An 18,604-nucleotide genomic window follows, 5' to 3' on the forward strand; every position below is an offset into this window, starting at 1 on the left:
ATATAATGACAGTGGAGGGAACGAGACAGAGTGAGGTGATAGTGAAAGAGAGCTGAATGTTGCTGACATACATATGAAAACTAACATTGCTTTTGGATGAATGATGTTGTTGAGGAGCAGCATGGGTTGAGAAATAGGTGATGGCCAGGATAGATCCTTGAGGGACACCAGAGGTAAGGTGTGGGAGAAAGAAGAGAAGCCATTGTAAGGGTTTAAGTTAAATAGATATGAATGGAAGCATGTTGTGCCAGCTGCACCAGCTTGCAGAGACATTGGAGGAGGATGGTGTAGTCAACAGTGTCAAAAGCTGCAGACAGGTCAAGAAAGATGAGAAAGAGAAAGGACGGATAGTTTACCTTTGTCATAGTCACATGGATGTCTTTTGTGACTATGATGGCAGCTTTTTTTTACAATAAATTTAAAGTGCCCAATTATTTATTTTTTTCCAATTATGGGGCAATTTAGTGTTGCCAATTTACCTACCCTGCACATCTTTGGGTTGTGGAGGTAAAACCCACGCAGACTTGGGAGAATGTTCAAACTCCACACGGACAGTGGGATCGAGCCCAGGTTCCCGGTGCCGTGAGGCAGCAGTGCTAACCAATACACCAGCATACCATCCTGATGGGAGCTGTTTTGATAAAGAGGGAGGGACAGAATTTGATTGATGTTGTAATCTTCACAATGTCGGAAGGCCCTGATCAAGTAGCTGAAGTGCAGATCATAGAATCTACTACAGTGCAGAAGGAGTCCATTCAGCCCATCATGTCTGCACCGACCCTTCGAATGAGCACCCTACCCATGTCCACTCCCCGTCCACCCCACCCTATCCCCGTAACCCCATAACCTAACCTGCACATTCCTGGACACTAAGGGGCAATTTATCATGGCCAATCCACCCACCCCATCATCGTAGGACTGTGGGAGGAAATTGGAGCACCCGAAGGAAACCCACGCAGCCACTGGGAGAATGTAAAAACTCCATGTAGTAACCGAAGGCTGGAATTGAACCCGGGTCCCGAGTGCTGTGAGACGGCAGTGCTACCCACTGTGCCACAGTGCCGATATGTTGTAATATAGGGGAAAATGGGAACTACATTTTGCAGAGCAATAAATATCCCACAGACAAAAATGTGAAAGTCAGCCTGTTCATCTGTTCTGGACTGGGTTGAGTATGCTGGACAGGCATCATGAGAACTCCCTCACATCTGAAAGCTGCCACGAGATTTAGTACCCAAAGGGCTGATGGGAACTCTCTCTCACAGAATGATGCGCCATGGAAGGAGACTATTTGATCCATTGTGTCTGTGCCAGTTGTTTGAATGACCTACTGAATTTTTAAAATAGATTTAGAGTACCCAATTACTTTTTTCCCAATTAAGGGCCAGTTTAGCATGGCCAATCCATCTACCCTGCAAATCTTTTGGGTTGTGGGGGTGAGACCCACGTAGACATGGGGAGAATGTGCAAACTCCACAAGGAGAGTGACCCGGGGCCCGGATCGAACCTGGGTCCTCGGCGCCATGAGACAGCAGTGCTGTCTGCTGTACCACTGTGCCGCCTATGAGCTATCCAATTAGACCAGGCTTGTCCTTAGAGGGGCCACATTTCCATTTATTACTCACTCAATGGGCCAATGATGATTTTTTAAAAAATGAGTAATAAATAAAGATGACCATGAGAGAGAGTGAGAGTCACTCTCTCTCTCTCTCTCTCTCTCTCTCACACACACACTCACACACTTTCGCTCTCTCTCTCTCTCTCTCTCTTGGATAGACAGCTTTATAAGATTGTTGTCTGAATGACACTGTTGAATTTGCTTATACAGTCCTTCCATGTAGTGGATTCCAGATCATAAAAACAACTTGCCACATAAAAACAAATCCCATCATTTTCCTCTTTGGTTCTTTTACCAATGATGTTAAAAATGGGTTCCTCTGATGAAAACAATTTCTCCTCTGAAACACAGGACTTTCACCATTCTCTCTGTACCACACTGAAGTGTAGCATAGATTCTGTTTTCAGGCCTCTGAAGTGGGGATTGAACCCACAGTCTTCTGACTCAGAAGTAAGAGTGCTACCACTAAGCCACGTCTGAATAATGATAATGCACATTCCTGCCTGTCAAGATATGCAGTGTCTTGATTGTGTAGTCTGGTGCCTTTTAAAGAACATGATTTAGCATCTAATCATTCTTTGCTTGCTGTTGCAAAGAAAGGGTAAGTATGTAATCGTGTGAATTAGCACCATGCAGCATTTTTGAAGTCAACAAAGGCAGTCTCACTTTGGATTATTTTGATATATTTGTCATTTTGGGTTAACCTTCAGTTTAAGTAAATGCTAAAAAAGGACATTTTATAAATCCCAATAAATCTTTCTACTGTCATTTTTGCATACTGGAATGAGAACAGGCACCGGAATGTGGCGACTAGGGGCTTCTCACAGTAACTTAATTGAAGCCTACTTGTGACAATAAGCGATGATGATGATTATTATTATTGGACATCCATTGGCATATAAGGCAGAAGAAAAATTAAAAATTAACTTAGAAATAGTTTCCCAACTGTTCATAGTTAACAGGTTTATGCTTGTTTGTTGAATGGGGCAGAATCATGTGAACAGGCAAGGAGCTCGTGCAATGGTGATAGTCTTATGGTGCCGATGTGTCTGTATCGTGGGAAGTCAATTGGAAAGGAGAAAAACTTCATTTCAGTGAAACATCCTTTAGCAAAGGATTGCTGCTGAAACTCCAACTTGCCGAAGCTCATTGGAAAAGTACCCATGTCCACATGCCATTCAGCAGTCAGTCAGATGGTGCAGCCAAAGCTAACATTTCACAGGAATGCTATGGTCTCCGGTCTGCTTGAAGGCTGGAAGCAAATAGTATTAGTTAGTAATAATGGGAGATTGCAGGAGTTTAACAGAATAGTTTAACAGGTAGGGAGTTGGGGAGAGTCACAGAACAAAGAGATCTAGGAATACAAGTTCATAGCTCCTTGAAGGTGGAGTCGCAGGTGGACAGGGTGATGAAGAAGGCATTCGGCATGCTAGATTTTATTTGTCAGAATATTGAATACAGGAGTTGGGAGGTTTTGTTGAAGTTATACAAGGCATTGGTAAGACCACACATTGAAAACTGTATTCAGTTCTGGTCACTCTATTATAGGAAGGACATTGTTAAACTAGAAACAGTGCAGAAGAAATTTATGAGGATGCTACCAGGACTTGATGGTCTAACTTATAAGGAGAGGCTGGGACTTTTTTCCCTGGAGAGTAGGAGGCTTGGGGTGATCTTATAGAGGTCTATAAAATAGTGAGGAGCATCGATAAGGTAGATAGTTGACATCTTTACCCAAAGGTAGAGGAGTCTAGAATGAGAGGGCACAGGTTTAAGGTGAGAGGAGGGATACAAAAGAGACCAGAGGGGAAATTTCTTCTCTGAGGGTGGTGAGTATCTGGAACACGCTGCTAGAGGCAGTGGTAGAGGAGGGTACAATGTTTTCCTTTAAAAAGCAGCTAGCCAGTTACATGGGCAGGGTGGGTTTAGAGAGATATGGGCCAAATGCAGGAAGTGGGACTAGCTTAGTGATAGAAACTGGGCGGCATGGACCAGCTGGGCCGAAGGACCTGTTTCCATGCTGTAAACATCTATGAGTCTGTGACAATGGAACATTATTGGCTTTTTTTATGCGAGGCTAGTATCACTTCAATTGATTATTGCTACTACTCAAGACATAACTGAAGTTGACGTTATTTAGAGACTGAACCAATGAATTCTAACACAATCTGCCTAACTGGAAGGTGCAACATGACTAGCAATATTTAATTCAGCTGCTTCATTATTCGCTGTCAAGAGTAATTGTGTTACGAAGAAACCAAGCCAATAAAAGCTCAAACCACTTGACATTGCCGTTCATAGTGATCTGTGCTAGCTTTGGGTTCCATTTCTTTGTCTAATTATTGTGCTTTTTAGACACTGATCTGTGGTCTGGATTTTGTAGATTTTTATTCTGTGAAGATTATTCTGCACTGATTTTTGCAGGATGTTATTGAGACTCCTGTAAGGATTGATTTGATTGAAGGATTAGACATGCCTATTGTGTTAATGATTGAGCATTGATCTCCGAGATTCTCACGGCTGTTGTATTCCACTGTTTGCTTTACACCAGTCCTGGTACAACTGCAACTTGAAATCCGTGCAGTTCCCCCATGGGTGTTCAGTGAAACTAGTTGAGGCAGAATCCATGTGAGATGGCCTGGTAGATATTGATTTATATTGCAAAGCTTATTTCAAATAGGCATCAGTTGGCTCTGAACTTAGTGTTCCTTCAGGAGATCATGAACAAAAGTATTTTGCAGAATTGAAAATGTTGCAGTGAGATTCCATTGAGACATGATTTTTTTTAAACTCATCGTTATTCAGCTTCAGGCTTTTCAAAGCCAAGGATGGCTCATGCCCAATATTATAATTGGGTGATAAAATTTCCATTTGTGTGGATGAGAAGCAGGTACAGGGAAAGGACTTGATGCTCGTGGCATTTCATACGGAATAGCTGGTACACATATTGTGTTTTATTGAGGCATGCTGCAGTTAATGTGAAAATCAACCAGCAAATTCAGGGGATTAAGATATACCAAATGAGTTGCGGATTACCAGAACTTGCTGGTTAATTTATGCTGTTCTGCTGTTTGCTTTGCACGTGCACCACTCGGCCTTAACCTCCCCTTTATTTTTAAGAGCCTGCTGGATTTGTGCATTAATTGTCAATTAGAGTCATTACAGATATTTAAGTTTCATAATGGTGTAAATGTTCTTTTAATAATGTGATCCTTATTAGTGCAATGGCAATCAATCTCTCCAGCCCAGAGGGGAAATACATAAATTGTTCAGTCTCATTCCTATGGGTGGCAAATTGTTGTTGGACATTTAAGTTGTCATATTTTTGAGAAATAATATTTTCCCTTTTCCTCACTTTCACTTGTATTTTTTGTTCCCCTATTTTTTGTACCTAATTTGACCATTTCCCCCTCTTCCATTATTCCTCTGTTTTATTTATCTCAATCTTTGCATCTTCTTAACCAGTGAGTACATAGGAAATAATATAAGGAATGAAAGTAAGTTTTGCTGTTCTGTGATGTACATCAGACAGTGCCTGCACAGCCTATGTTACTGGCATAATAATAATAACAATCGCTTATTGTCACAAGTAGGCTTCAATGAAGTTACTGTGAAAAGCCCCTAGTCGCCACATTCCGGCGCCTGTTCGGGGAGGCCGGTATGGGAATTGAACCCGCGCTGCTGGTCTTGTTCTGAATTACAAGCCAGCTGTTTAACCCACTGTGCTAAACCAGCCCCAGCATGTGAAGGAGGGTGGAATGTTGGTCGTTCTGGGTGAGTGTGCTTAACACTCACTTGGCTCTGTTTCTCGTTCTAAGCTCTGGAATCGCCAGGTGCCGTTAAGACACCGTCACAAGCTTCAAGGTGAAGTTCAAAGCAATAAAACCGTACACCAATTAGTAAGTCCAAACAACTAGAGTTTATTATGCACACGCTAAAGGATTAAACTTACTCCTACCGCTAAACAACTAATACTTATCTCGAAGGAACTGCAAGGTCAGGGAACAAGGCCTCTTGCTCTGCTGTGGTCTGCAGACTTCGGATTGCTATCAATTGCCAAGGGTGTCAGGAGTGCCTATGTCTGGTAGCGGTTGTCGTCGTTAGGCACTTACTTGTTGGTGGCTGCTGCTCGACGGCTGTAGTAGAAGACAGGAACCCGGAGACAGGAGACTGAACCATGTGTGGGACCTTTCTTTTATAGGTCCCAAGGGGTCCGCGCCCCTTTGGGCGGACTCCCTTACCTGCTTGGAATCGATTGGGTCTCTTCCCAATCGATATGTTTGAACCCCCCAATCCTAGGGCAGTTCCTTGGTTGCTGGGGCGGTTCTTGGGACCTTTTGTTTTGGGCTTCTCTGGCGCCACTGGGCCTGGCCTTCCATAGAATGTATCAATTTGTGCTTAACTTGTGTCCATTGTATCTGGGACTCGCCCGGTATTGCCTCATTAGTATGTTAACGTGTTTTCTTTCACAGTGCTGTCTGGTCTCTGCAGCAGTCAAAACCGGTTTCTGAAGTTGTCCCAATACACAGTCGCCTTACAAGCTGCTTGCTTTCCAACATGTCCATTTTCCCTGCATTCTTTGCAATCTTCCATTTTGTGTTGGGCAGTGGCCACCCCAGGTGGCTACATACTGCATGCGTTAAGGCAGCAGAGATAGAACTATCGTACTATTTGTTCACAGGAACTCTCCACAATGGATAGTTTCTCAACATATAGTACTAAGAATGAAAACACTCTTCTCTGGATTGCAAGTCAAAGGAATTGCATCAAGAAATACTCAAACCTGGGGTGGCATGGTGGTTAGCACTGCTGCCTCACGGCGCCGAGGTCCCGGGTTCGATCCCGGCCCAGGGTCATTGTACGTGTGGAGCTTGCACATTCACCCGGTGTCTGCATGGGTCTCACTCCCACAACCCAAAGATGTGCAGGCTAGGTGGATTGGTCATGCTAAATTGCCCTTAATTGGAAAAAAAAGAATTGTGTACTCTAAATTTTTTTAAAAATGTAGATACAAGTATATGCATTAGAACTGTGAACCAGACAGCCGATCTCAAACAACAAAGTTCTGGATCTAACTGTTTAATCATACACTCGTCCTCAGTTGATGCATGAATAAATAATAGCAAGTGTCATTCGCCTCACCATTATTTTACCAGTAAATTCTGACCCAATTGAAAATATCCCCAACTGCCCCATTTGGCCTTGTGCGTTTTCTAAGTGGAATTCTTTGGCTGCCTATTATGTCTGTTTTTTTAAGACTGCTGAATGTGTGTAGAACCTGCAAGTTTTTGTTTTTGATTTAATAGTCTTCACTTAGGCTACGTTCTATGCAGCTTGGATGTAGCTCACAGCCCTTATTATTCTTTCAGTGCTTGAAGCAAATAAATGTTGTATTGTGCAAGATCAAGATTCCTGCCACCTAACAGCATCTTTGAAGCATTGATGTTCACGTGGGGAGGATGGACAATAGTGTGGATTGAAAAGATTGACATTCTAAATTAAGGCTATCATTTACCTGTTCGGACGTGATTTTTTGTTTTAACACTTGTGCAAAATGTACAGCACAGTAGTACACTAACTCCCGTATGATTGCACCATTATTTAGTGCTAGATAAATTAATCAGTGATGCTGCAAAAAAAAAGATTTCCTCTGATCAGATGATGGGGCATCATCAATTATGCTCGTGTTGTAAAACTTGTAATTTATATCCATTGCATTGCAATATCTGAAACCGCTCAGGGAATAATAAATCAGTCGGAATATTATGCATCTATCACAAAAATCACAATTGTACAGAAAATTGCACATATGATAGTCCTATAATTGCTGGGATGAAGCCACAAAATACTGGAGAAACATGGCATGTCTGTCAGACTCTAGGAAAGGATTTTGATTCTCTTCTGTTTATTTATGTCCCCTCTCTGTTCAGTACTGCCACGATCACCTGCCTTTTACAGCTATGGCCAAGAGTCTGTACTTAGAATTTTTTCCACCCTTTATAGAGATGCTAGTAAATCTGTTGTATATTTCCTGTAATGTCTCTTTTTATTTCAGACTTTCATCCTTGGGGGCCTTGTTTAAATCACTCAGCATTATTTTGAGATTGACACAATCTGGATTCTTGCTTAACTGCCATCTGCTCTTCTAATCTCTGACGTGTTGCAGGGATATCAACACCTTTGTTGTGTTTATTAAAGTCACTACGACTTGATGGATGATTGTTGCTTTGTGCTTGTAGGACAGTTCTGGAATGAGGCTGTGGAAACGCCGATGGTTCGCACTCTCTGAATATTGCCTGTTCTATTATAAAGGTGAGTACCAGAATGGCGCTTACTTCTTTAAAAAGACAAGCTGGAATACCATACACTGATTGACTATTGGAATGAAGGGATTTTCACCATCAAGTCGGGAAGTTTCCCGACTCAGCAGTTTTGCGTATTGAGTTTGGGAACGGGAGTGGTGTAAATGAGTCAGGCCTTTTGCCTCTGGAGGCAGGACACAGATTACACCAGTGGGAGGTGAGTGTTGAGGTGGGCAGGCTAAAAGGTCCACATCAGTTTTTGAGACAATGGCTATTAAGCCCTCTAATCCCCTCCCTCCCATATTTCCCCATAGCCACTCGCTCCGGATCCATTTTGAGCAGATGTCAGGAGCCATAAGGAGATGGAAATAAAAGGTAAACTTCCAATAGAGCTATCACTCATACATGTTCAACATAGAAAAAAAACTCTCATTTATGAAACCCACTCAAAGATTTCAAATCCCCCCACCCCCGCCAAGTGCTTAATCCATGATAAAAACAAATACATTTCTATTCAGTACCAACATCAAATATAGCTAATCCTTTAATATCTTAATAAAACTATCAATTAAACTGTGAACTCAGCCCCCCACTGTGATGAGTGTTTTCCCCTTTGAAACTCAGCCAAGCATTAATAATATGCTCAACTGTAATAAGAACCTTTGGGCAATGTAAACAATGGAGTCTATTGAAACATATTAATATGTTTTTCTAAGCTGCACCAGATGGCCTGTCAATCAATGCACTCCAGCAGTGCTTTTTTTCTTCAATGGACAGGTTTTCCTTTGTTTTTAAATGGCTGGGATTTAAATACCTTCAGATCATGCCACAGATCATGCCACTGAAACAGACATTATCCTCTCTTTCATATCCTCCCATGAATTCATGATTCCCGTACTGCAGTTTTAAGGCCCTTGGAGCAGTTAGAATGATTAAACTCAGGGCTATTTTCAAATTTCCCAGCATATTTGTATTTTCTGTCTGTACAATTCACGCCCTGCCCCCTTTCCCCTTCCAAATCTGAAATTATCTGCCCCCAAGTGTTCCTTGATGTAATTCCTTTCAAATCAGGCAGCATGGTAGCGCAGTGGGTTGGGAACAATGTTGCTTCACAGCTCCGCAGTCCCAGGTTCGATTCCCGGCTTGAGTCACTGTCTGTGCGGAGTCTACACGTTCTCCCTGTGTCTGCATGGGTTTTCTCCCACAAGTCCCAAAAGACATGCTATTAGGTAATTTGGACATTCTGAATTCTCCCCCTGTGTACCTGAACAGGTGCTGGAATGTGGCGACTAGGGGCTTTTCACAGTAACTTCATTGCGATGTTAATGTAAGTCTACTTGTGGCAATAAAAAGATTATTATTATTATTATCAATACCTGTCAAACGTGAACGTGCAATGGTGATTTATCGGGCTGGATTCTCTGCCCCGCTGTGCCACATTTCTGCCCCGACCCGCCGGCAGGGTTCTCCGTTATGCCTGCCGGACAATGGCGTTTCCTATTGTGGGGCAGCCACATGCTGTCGGGAAACCCCAGGCGCCAGCAATACAGAGTATCCTGCCGGCGGAGAATTCCCCCCAGAATATTGCATTTCCTATCCGTGCTAATAATTTATAAGCATGGAACATCATCAATATTATAATAAACTTTTATTTGTTTGGGTGGATTCACTTAATGACTGTATTCTGCAGGTTGGGAGGAAAAAAGTAAGCTAGGATAATTATTTGATCATTTTTAATTAGCCATTTCCCTTAGCACTCTTGGTCAGATAGGTATCAAGGATCTGAAATGTATGTTTACACATGAACCCTGGGCTGAAATCCTGGCGGTCTGCTGGAGCATGTGGAGTCATATTCTAGAGTAATTGTAGGGGATGAGAAGATCGAAAATCAGAGAGGAGAGAGAGGAGCAATTTACTTTGTGAACGTTGATTATATTGATTGCTGATTCTGTCTCTGATAAACAGATTATTAAACAAATGACTTCAGTAGATTTTCTGTTATCATTGCTATGCTCATGTTTAATTCATGTAAATGATTTGGGGACTAGATAATACACACAATTATTCATTTAATTACAAAGGAAGCATGATTACTAATCTGATGTTGCTGTTAATGCTGTTAAGTGTTTAATAGAAGGTGTTTTTACATTTTTATGTACCATTGATTTTATCAATGAAAATCTCTTCTAACACTGGCTTGGTTGCTATTTGAAAATGCATCTCAAAACCTTTGAATATTTCAGTTGAACTGGAGAAAAAAATCTTTCAATTGGAGAGGGAATCAGCCCGAGTTTTCTGACTGATATCAGAAGCAACTGTTGCAAAGTGCATAGTCTGTATGGTTATGAGTGACAGAATACATTTTGATGTCCTCCCATGTTTGAATAGCGCACCCACCATCAATGTTGAGTCTTGTGTAGGTAAAGTATGGGATGGCTGCTGGGCCCATGGAATCAATCCCTGTTATGATTCATTGACCTCTATATATGAGGAGCTAATTAGGGAGAAATGGCAAAGAATCAAATTCTCTGCCTTGATGAACATTTGGCTCAGTAAAAATGAATGCTGTTGCACTCTGTTGGTCGACTTGTTGACAAGTTTTCACCCTGTGAATGTCTAAGCATGTGAAGTATATGAAAAGAACTGAAAACTTTGTTGTTTGTTTTGTATTACACAGATAGCAGAGAGGAAACCGTGTTGGGCAGCATTCCTTTGCCTAGTTATGTAATCGCACCAGTTGAACCGGAAGATCATATAAGTCGCAAATATGCTTTCAAGGTACAGATCTACAATAAATTTACCAAATACAGATTGAAGGGCGTTTATTGGTCAAGTATTTTGTAACGGTATTGGATGTAGCTTTATTTAGAAATGCAAAAGTAGACTTGAATGATCTTGTGTCTAATTTTCCCAATCCGACACTAAGCCATACAAATGAATAACTATTATTGATGCCCAAAGCGTGCTTCTGGTGGTGCAGGCATTGAGAGCATTTAACTCTTTGAACTCATCTTGATCCAAGTGGAGGGGTCAGGCATGGAGGTCACCTGTCATTTGGGCCAGAAAGTCAAGCCCATGGATGTTGAGCCCTGGACCTCATCAATACAGCTGTCAACAGAATGAAGCAACATCGAAAACAAAAGAACGCCATCATGAACCTGACCTAAATCGTATGTTGCTCTTGATGTTGACATGTACATTATAACCATTATAAAATCAGCTTTCTACACAATTAGCATTAAATTGTTGTCTACAGAGTGTAAGATATTTCCGCATGGTGACTGGGATAATGAGAGCATTTAAAATGGAGTGTGTGAAATTGACTGATCCCCTGCAAATATTGTTGGTTAATTATGGATTAATTGTTTGGTTTAAAATTTCTAATAGCTATACGAACAGGTTTTCAGTGCTCTGAAGCGCAAACCAAAATAAAACATGAGTTAGTACATTTCCAGTTCTGATTGGCTAGCTTTGAGTTTATAAACACTGGCATATTTAAATTTGTACATCTAGTTACAGTTGCTTTATTTTAAGTTATATTGACTTAATCAGTTCCCTGATCGGCTTATTACAGTCACTGTTAAAAGTATCTATAAATCCAAACATACAAAAGTGTGGAACAGATGTTTCAAATCAAATGTTTAATAGCACTAATGTTCTTATTGATAAATTAATCTCGTGGTTTGAAAAAATACTATTACCACGTGACATCTGGATCGAGCTTTTGAATAGTTGATTGTCATACAATGGCAGACCATCTGGTCCATTCTGTCCATTCCACAAAATTGTGATATCTGTTCAACAAAATATAAACTCTTCCCAACCCACTCACAATCACATGATCGCCTAGGAAAGGTGAACAAACAGGTTTAAAAATTCAACAGCCAGGGTGACACGGTGGCACAGCGGTTAGAACTGCTGCCTCATGGCGGCGAGGACCTGGGATCGATCCCAGCCCGGGGTCACTGTCTGTGTGGAGTTTGCATGTTCACCTCGTGTCTGCGTGGGTCTCACCCCCCCACAACCCAAAGGCGGGTGGGTTAGGTGGATTGGCCATGCTAATTTGCTCCTTAATTGTAATTTTTCTTTAACAACCCAACAACTGGAAAATACCTCTCTTCTCACTGTCATCCTGCCAGCCGATCACAATGCCCACCATTAGGTAGCACAGTGGTTAGCACTGTCGCTTGACAGCACCAGGGTCCCAGTTTCCCAGCATGGGTCACTGTGTGGAGTCTGCACGTTCTCAGTGTGTCAGCCTGGGTTTCCTCCGGGTGCTCCAGTTTCTTCCCACAAGTCCCGAAAGATGTATGGTTAGGTAATTTGAACATTCTGAATTCTCCCTCTGTGTGCCCGAACAGGCACCGGAATGTGGTGACTAGGGGCTTTTCACAGTAACTTCATTGCAGTGTTAATGTAAGCCTACTTGTGACAATAAAGATTATTATTATTATTATTCAATATTGCGGAAGATTACCCTGGCCTTGAATTCAATGCAGCAGCCACCTTTTGTGCGAGCTGATCTCTGCGTAACCATTAACGGATCCAGCTGTTGCTTGAAAGAATTCCAAGAAATGGCATCCATACCATGAGGTGGTGAGGTCCACTATTCTTTTGGAAAATAAGCATTTCCTGAAATTTAATCTAGCTTGTGCAATTTAAAATTGCAACCCCCGTGTCCTCCTTGACTTACTTAATTGTAACAAACTGTCAACTTGAATACTGTCTGTTCCTTTAATCATCTTGTAAACCTTAATTAATTAACCCCACTATCTATAATTCTCTAAAGTGTCGCGTCACAGCACGTTTAGTCATACTAACTAAGTCACTTTAAACAGCGAATTAATCTCCTTTGGTCACTTTCCAAAGCCTCAATAACGCCCACCATTTGAGGAGAGCACCAATGGGCTGTTTTCTAACTGACCAATTAAGCTTTTATACAAAAACCAAGTAGTATATTTTGCCGTGTAGCCATTTGTCCAATAAATACATCCAGCACCATATTCGCTCGAGCTATTACTACATTGCATTATATGCTAAATGTATGCACTGGAGCGCCCACATTTCCTCCTTTCTCCACTGCTTTAATGCTTTTCCCTGAGTGTGTATGCACATTGCGCATACACCTTACCCAAATACATATGACATCAACCTTCCTAGTTGAGCATCATTTGTCAGGCATGAACCTAAGCCCTCAAGACAACCCCCAAGATACTTCTGAAGCAGCTGAGCATTATTTGCTGTCCTGTCACCTCCACAAATCTTAGTATCATCAGAAAGGCTGCAAAACATCCCATGCGGCTGGATCCTCAGCCAAAAGTCCATTGACTTTTATTGGGACTGGAACATCCCAGCAGCAGGAGGGGATGGAAAATTTATGTATTCCAGAACAATTAACAATCGCACCTACACTTCTGCTTTTAAATGCAAACCTGTCACAAAGCTCCACGCCACTATTACTTGCTGAATAATGCAGCCCATAATTCCCAAGTGTCCCAACAATGTGACATGTGGAGCTCAGCATGTCGGGATATATCCCACAGGGCAAGAAAAAGGATGCAACCAACTTTACTAGAACTGTTGGCACTTTGGAATTCCCTTGTTTTTTTTAATTAGACAACAAGACAAGGTAAGGGAGCAGAATTGACACTCTGCTCTAGCAGGCACCCCAAGTTTGAACAGGGTTGTGGAGCAGCAAGCCTGCTAAGGACCAGAGCTAAAGGATCAGGAGTGACATATAGGTGATTGCATGGACACCATTCTCCTACGTACTGAAATGTCACCAACCAAGTTAATGTCTAAAGGTAATAGGAAGCGACTCTAAGAATGAAAGTTTGTCGAGTAACTAATGTGTGCATGCGCTGAAATAATCTAGTAATTTTGGAGAATCGATCAACAAACTTAATGATCATAATCTGTTAGTTTTTAATTTGCCATGCTTCACACTGTCCATGATTACAGTTCTTGCGCAAATAGTTCACAAGTGCTCCCAGATTACAATGGGTTGCTTCCTTTTTACTTATCTGGCTGGGTAACTTCTAATTCCAGAACTATCTGTTACTTTGAGGGTGATACTGCAAACTTCTTCCAAATTTCAAACAATAGACAGACCAGGAGAAGATGGTGTTGATTGGTTGATAAGTCGGCTCTGATTGGTTGAGAACACGCCACAGGGAACTATCTATCTCAATGTAAATAAACACAGTAGCTCGCAGGAGTTTGGAATAGAGGCAAAGAGATGTTAATGACCAAATACAGGAAGTTTTACCCTGCATTGAATTGCTCTACTTGACTTGGTGTGTTTGGTGCTGATAACTGGTACCTAAAATGGGGGATATATTTCCTACCGTGGTGAGCAGATATATCAAAAACCCCAAAGAGCAGCAGGAATATGGAGTTGAATAAGTGACGCTGTAACATATCAAATATAATGAAGACATGGCAAGGCACATGGGGGGGGGGGGGAAGAATTGAAGCCAAAAATGTACCAGAAATCCTAAATGTTTTGCTGATGAACACAGTGTTGATCATGAACTTAGCTGTCAGAGTTGGGATAGGTCCAAATGGACAGAAGGGAAGCCAGATATCTTGGACAAGTCTTGGCTTGTAAACCAAAAGAAGTCTGTGCGCAGTTCAGTCTGTTGGTTCTTGATCATTTATAATCCACAGCTTCTTCTTTGGTTTTCTTTGCAATGGATTTGTGTACAGGGTGACTAATGTAAATCAAACTTAATTAGCCCAATCTTTCTACTGAGTTAAGTTGGTATCAATGGTTTTGTATTTGCAGGTTGTTACAAACTGGGTGAGTATGGTTCAGATGTTAGCTGTTGGCACCTATCCAATACATACCTCCAGTAATTTGTTCCCTCATAGGCGGGATGGGGTTGGGGGGGGGGGGGGGGGGGGGGGGTCTCGGCGGCTGTTGGGCTGGTGATTTTGAGCTGCAGGGCACATTACCTAGGCTGGCCAGAGGACCACGCAAGACTTGCTAATTGTCATTCGGTTTCAATCATTCAGATTAGTTGTAGTAGTTTAATGTATGCAGGGTTAAAAGTGGGACCATTTAAATTGAACTCTTTGAGGTTCAAGTTGAAAGTCTATGAGGGTTTGTGTTTATTTTGAAGGACTAACGTAGGAACAGGAGTAGGCCATTTAGCCCCTCATCTTGGGTGCCGGGGATCAAGTATCCTGAACAGTATATTCAAACTGAGATGGTGATTACCCTTTTGAACTCACAATTGGCAGTCCTTTAGAATACTCATTCAGCATTTTTACTTGGTTTGTTAAGTGACTGTTTGGATCCTGCACATCAGATCAAGCAGATTTCATTGTTGATAACTGTCCATTGTGCCTGGAATGACAAAAGCAATAATTATGTAATTTCTCATCAGCCTTGTTTCTTTTTAAAGGGAGGGAGTGGAGGGAAAACGGTTTCATTTAGCAAGCATATACATTGGCCAAAGCAAGAGGTTATGGCGATATAATTTGGCCTTAAAGATTGAAACAGGACTGTGAATCTATTTACAGTTCAGAACTCGTATATTTTTATTATTCCATCACATTGAGTAGATTTTAGAAATGTAATCAGTAATTTGTGAGTAAAATGTGTCTTGATTTATGCAAATGCAGTTCCAAAAATTAATCATTCTCATTTCCCCCCAAAAAATTAAAAGTATTAAAATTATAACAACATAAGCAGCGACAGCTCAAACACAATTGACTGCTGACCTCGGTTGTAATTTCCTGAATGGCTGTCAGTTCATGTTAACAATATCCCCTGTGGAGCTTAGTTTTAACCATGTGAGATTACGGGACATGCTCCAATTGTTGGACAGGGGAACGGAATGTGGCTGCAGTCTTAGCTGTAGCAATGGGGTGAGGTGGCTGCCAGTGGAACGTGTTCGATAAGTACACATTATGGACCAGCTTGCTAAATGATGTGCAGGAAGAAATTGCAAAGCCAACGACAATATTGCAGAAGCAACCTATTGGGAAATGAAAAGACAATTATCATTGCCAGTGAGGATGCAAATATCCTGGCATCATTGTTGTAGTTTGGATCAGCTTGTAATGTTGTGGTGAAGGCTTATCAAATATTGAACACAGTGAGTGCATTTAGCACAAGCAGTGGACGTCAGCAGAAGGCATGGAGCAGGTAAGCAAAGAAAAGGTTCGAAATGTTCTATGCAGTTTGAACTTCTGATTCTTGAGGGGAAAGTGATGCTTGAGCACTGTGCATTGTGTTGCTTTCAGTGGGTTTTTATTGGTTTAGAATATCCATGATCATTTTTCTTATTGTTACCAATAGGTCTTAGGTGCAAAATTCATAATGATTTTTTTTTAAAAAAAGTCCTTCAATGCTTTCCACTCATTAAAGCTAATTCCTGCCTGGGTATAGTTCCATGGGTTCCAGGAAACCTCTAGTCTCTCACCCGAATGCTCAGTCTCTGTATATTGGAAGACTATTTGATCATGCCGGACAACAGCCAAGCTTCCTCTTGTCCTCCACAGCATCCACACATGTATGCACATATCTTGCTGGGATTCATTAGATTGCAGTTAGAAGTCCTGGCTATTTTCTCCAGTCTTCAGTATTTTTAAATCAGCTGCAGTTTTGTAAAATATTTCTTTATTTTAACTTCAAACTGAATTTGCATTGATCTACAAAGACCAGACCCGCCATCCCCTCTCCCCCGCTTCATTGGAGCTGTTTTCACTTCCGATGAAAAGAAGTGTGGAAATTAGATGTAAGATTTCAATATGACAGAATTTATTTGCAGCAGTGAGTGTGAGCAAACGGGGAATTCAAGGAAACAAATGGCTATAGATACATTCTGATACAGTTACAGGTTATGTAAAGGTCTCACAAAATGAAAGTTGATTTAGTTAGTTTTGTAAGTAACCATTGTGTCAATTATTTTTATTTTTAGAAATCCAACCGAGATACACAAGGGAGTAGCTGAGGCACGTTGAAGTTCTTTGCTCGTCACTGTGCAATTAATTAATCTCGTTTCCTCTGAGGCCCATATTTATGGCGTCGTTAGTTGTAGGTTGTTTACAAATCAGGTGAAAAAATAATATCTGATGTTGCAGGTATCTGACTTGGAAGAGCAGGAAGTAGAATATGTAGGGGTAGAGGAAAGAAATAAGCAGATCAAAATATGTTGGTGGAGTATATTATGGACCCCCCCCTAACAGTAGATGTAAGTGTTGACCAGCGTATTAATGAATAAATAAAAGGAGTTTGTAATTATGACAGTGGTGATAAACATGGGGAGATTTTATTTTATGCAATGGACAAATCAAATTGCCAGAAGTTGTTTTGATGATGAATTCATGGAATGCATTAGAGACCGTTTCCTAGAACTGTACATCATGGAACCAACCAGGGCGAGGCTCTTTTATTTAAATCTTGTTTTGGGTCAGGAAACAGGGTTAATTAGTAATCCCATGGTTAGTCTCATGGAGAAGCACAGTGACATTGTGATTAGCACTGCTGCCTCACAACGCCAGGGAACCGGGTTCAATTCTGACCTTGGGTGACTGTCTGTGTGGAGTTGTACATTCTTCCCGTGTCTGCGTGGGTTTCCTCCGTGTTCACCGGTTTCCTCCCACAGTCCACAGGTGTGAGGTTAGGTGGATTGGCCATGCTAAATTGTCTCTTTGGATTCAATGTGTAAGGTGTCCAATGGTTAGGTGGGGTTACGGGGATAGGGTGGGGGAGTAGGCCTGGGTGGGGTACTCTTTCGGAGGATCGGTGCAGATTTGATGGACCTAATGGCGGCCTCCTCCATTGTAAAGACTTTGCGAAAGGATCGTTGGGAAAGAATGACCAAAACTTGATAGAATTTTAAGTTGGGTTGAGAGTGATGTGCCTAACGCTAAAGCTAGAGTACTGAACTTAAATCCAATTACAAAGGTATAAGGAGACAGCTAAGTGGATTGAGAAATTAAATTAAAAGTAACAACGAGATGAGCAATGGTCATAGAATTTGGGAGAATTTGGCTACCAGCAGAGTCTGAGAAAAGAGAATCTGAGAGTAAATTAGCCAATGAGAGCTCTACGAATGGGTTAAAAAAAGATAGAGTAGCAAAAGTGAATGTGTGTCACTTAGAGATTAAGACATGAGAAATTATAATTGGGAATGAAAAAATGACAGATGTTGAACAAATATTTGGCTGAATTTTACCACGGCCTTCAGGATCCCTGGTGTTGGGTGAAAAGAGGGTCCTGAGCCCACTTCTCAGCAATGGGATTTGCTCAGTGATTTTGCCAGAGCTGGCTTTGTAATTGCCTGCCTGAGGACCAATCATCCAAATAAGGATAGGTAGCAGAATCCTGGTGCTGCTCACCTAATTAGAGGGATTGATGGTCATGGATTGATGGTGACTGGTAAGGTATCAGGGACTTCAAATGAAGGTGTCATGGGCAGCTAAATACAAATTACAATTTAAAGGGACAGAGATAACCGCTTGGCCGGGGTGGAGGGTGGCATATAGATGGGGCTGTAGTGTTTGCCTGCAGCTCTAATGACTCCCAGGCTGCCTCCATATCACTAGTAACCTCCCCCACAATAGTGGGCCATCCTACCATCGCTAAAACTTTGGCACTTTGCCATTCAGTTACTGGGAAACCTGGCTGGCAGGATTGTGCTGAGGAGCTTCTGGATATGGCTCCCTGCTA

The 18,604-nt window shown here is 41.7% G+C and overlaps 1 protein-coding gene across 15 annotated transcripts in view; it reads left to right on the plus strand.

Moving 5' to 3' along the window:
* plekha7b (pleckstrin homology domain containing, family A member 7b) overlaps positions 1–18,604 on the plus strand; it is a 636,198-nt gene that overhangs the window by 465,087 nt on the left and 152,507 nt on the right. For 14 of the 15 annotated variants that reach the window (XM_038808072.1, XM_038808076.1, XM_038808066.1 and 11 more), the window contains 2 exons: positions 7,858–7,930; positions 10,598–10,698. In XM_038808072.1, the coding sequence (XP_038664000.1) occupies positions 7,858–7,930; positions 10,598–10,698 (174 nt within the window). Of the gene's footprint in view, positions 1–7,857; positions 7,931–10,597; positions 10,699–15,768; positions 16,076–18,604 lie in introns of those variants that run through there. The other variant, XM_038808080.1, reaches the window with a different exon arrangement.

Source organism: Scyliorhinus canicula, chromosome 9, assembly GCF_902713615.1.
Source record: "Scyliorhinus canicula chromosome 9, sScyCan1.1, whole genome shotgun sequence".
Taxonomy (NCBI): domain Eukaryota; kingdom Metazoa; phylum Chordata; class Chondrichthyes; order Carcharhiniformes; family Scyliorhinidae; genus Scyliorhinus; species Scyliorhinus canicula.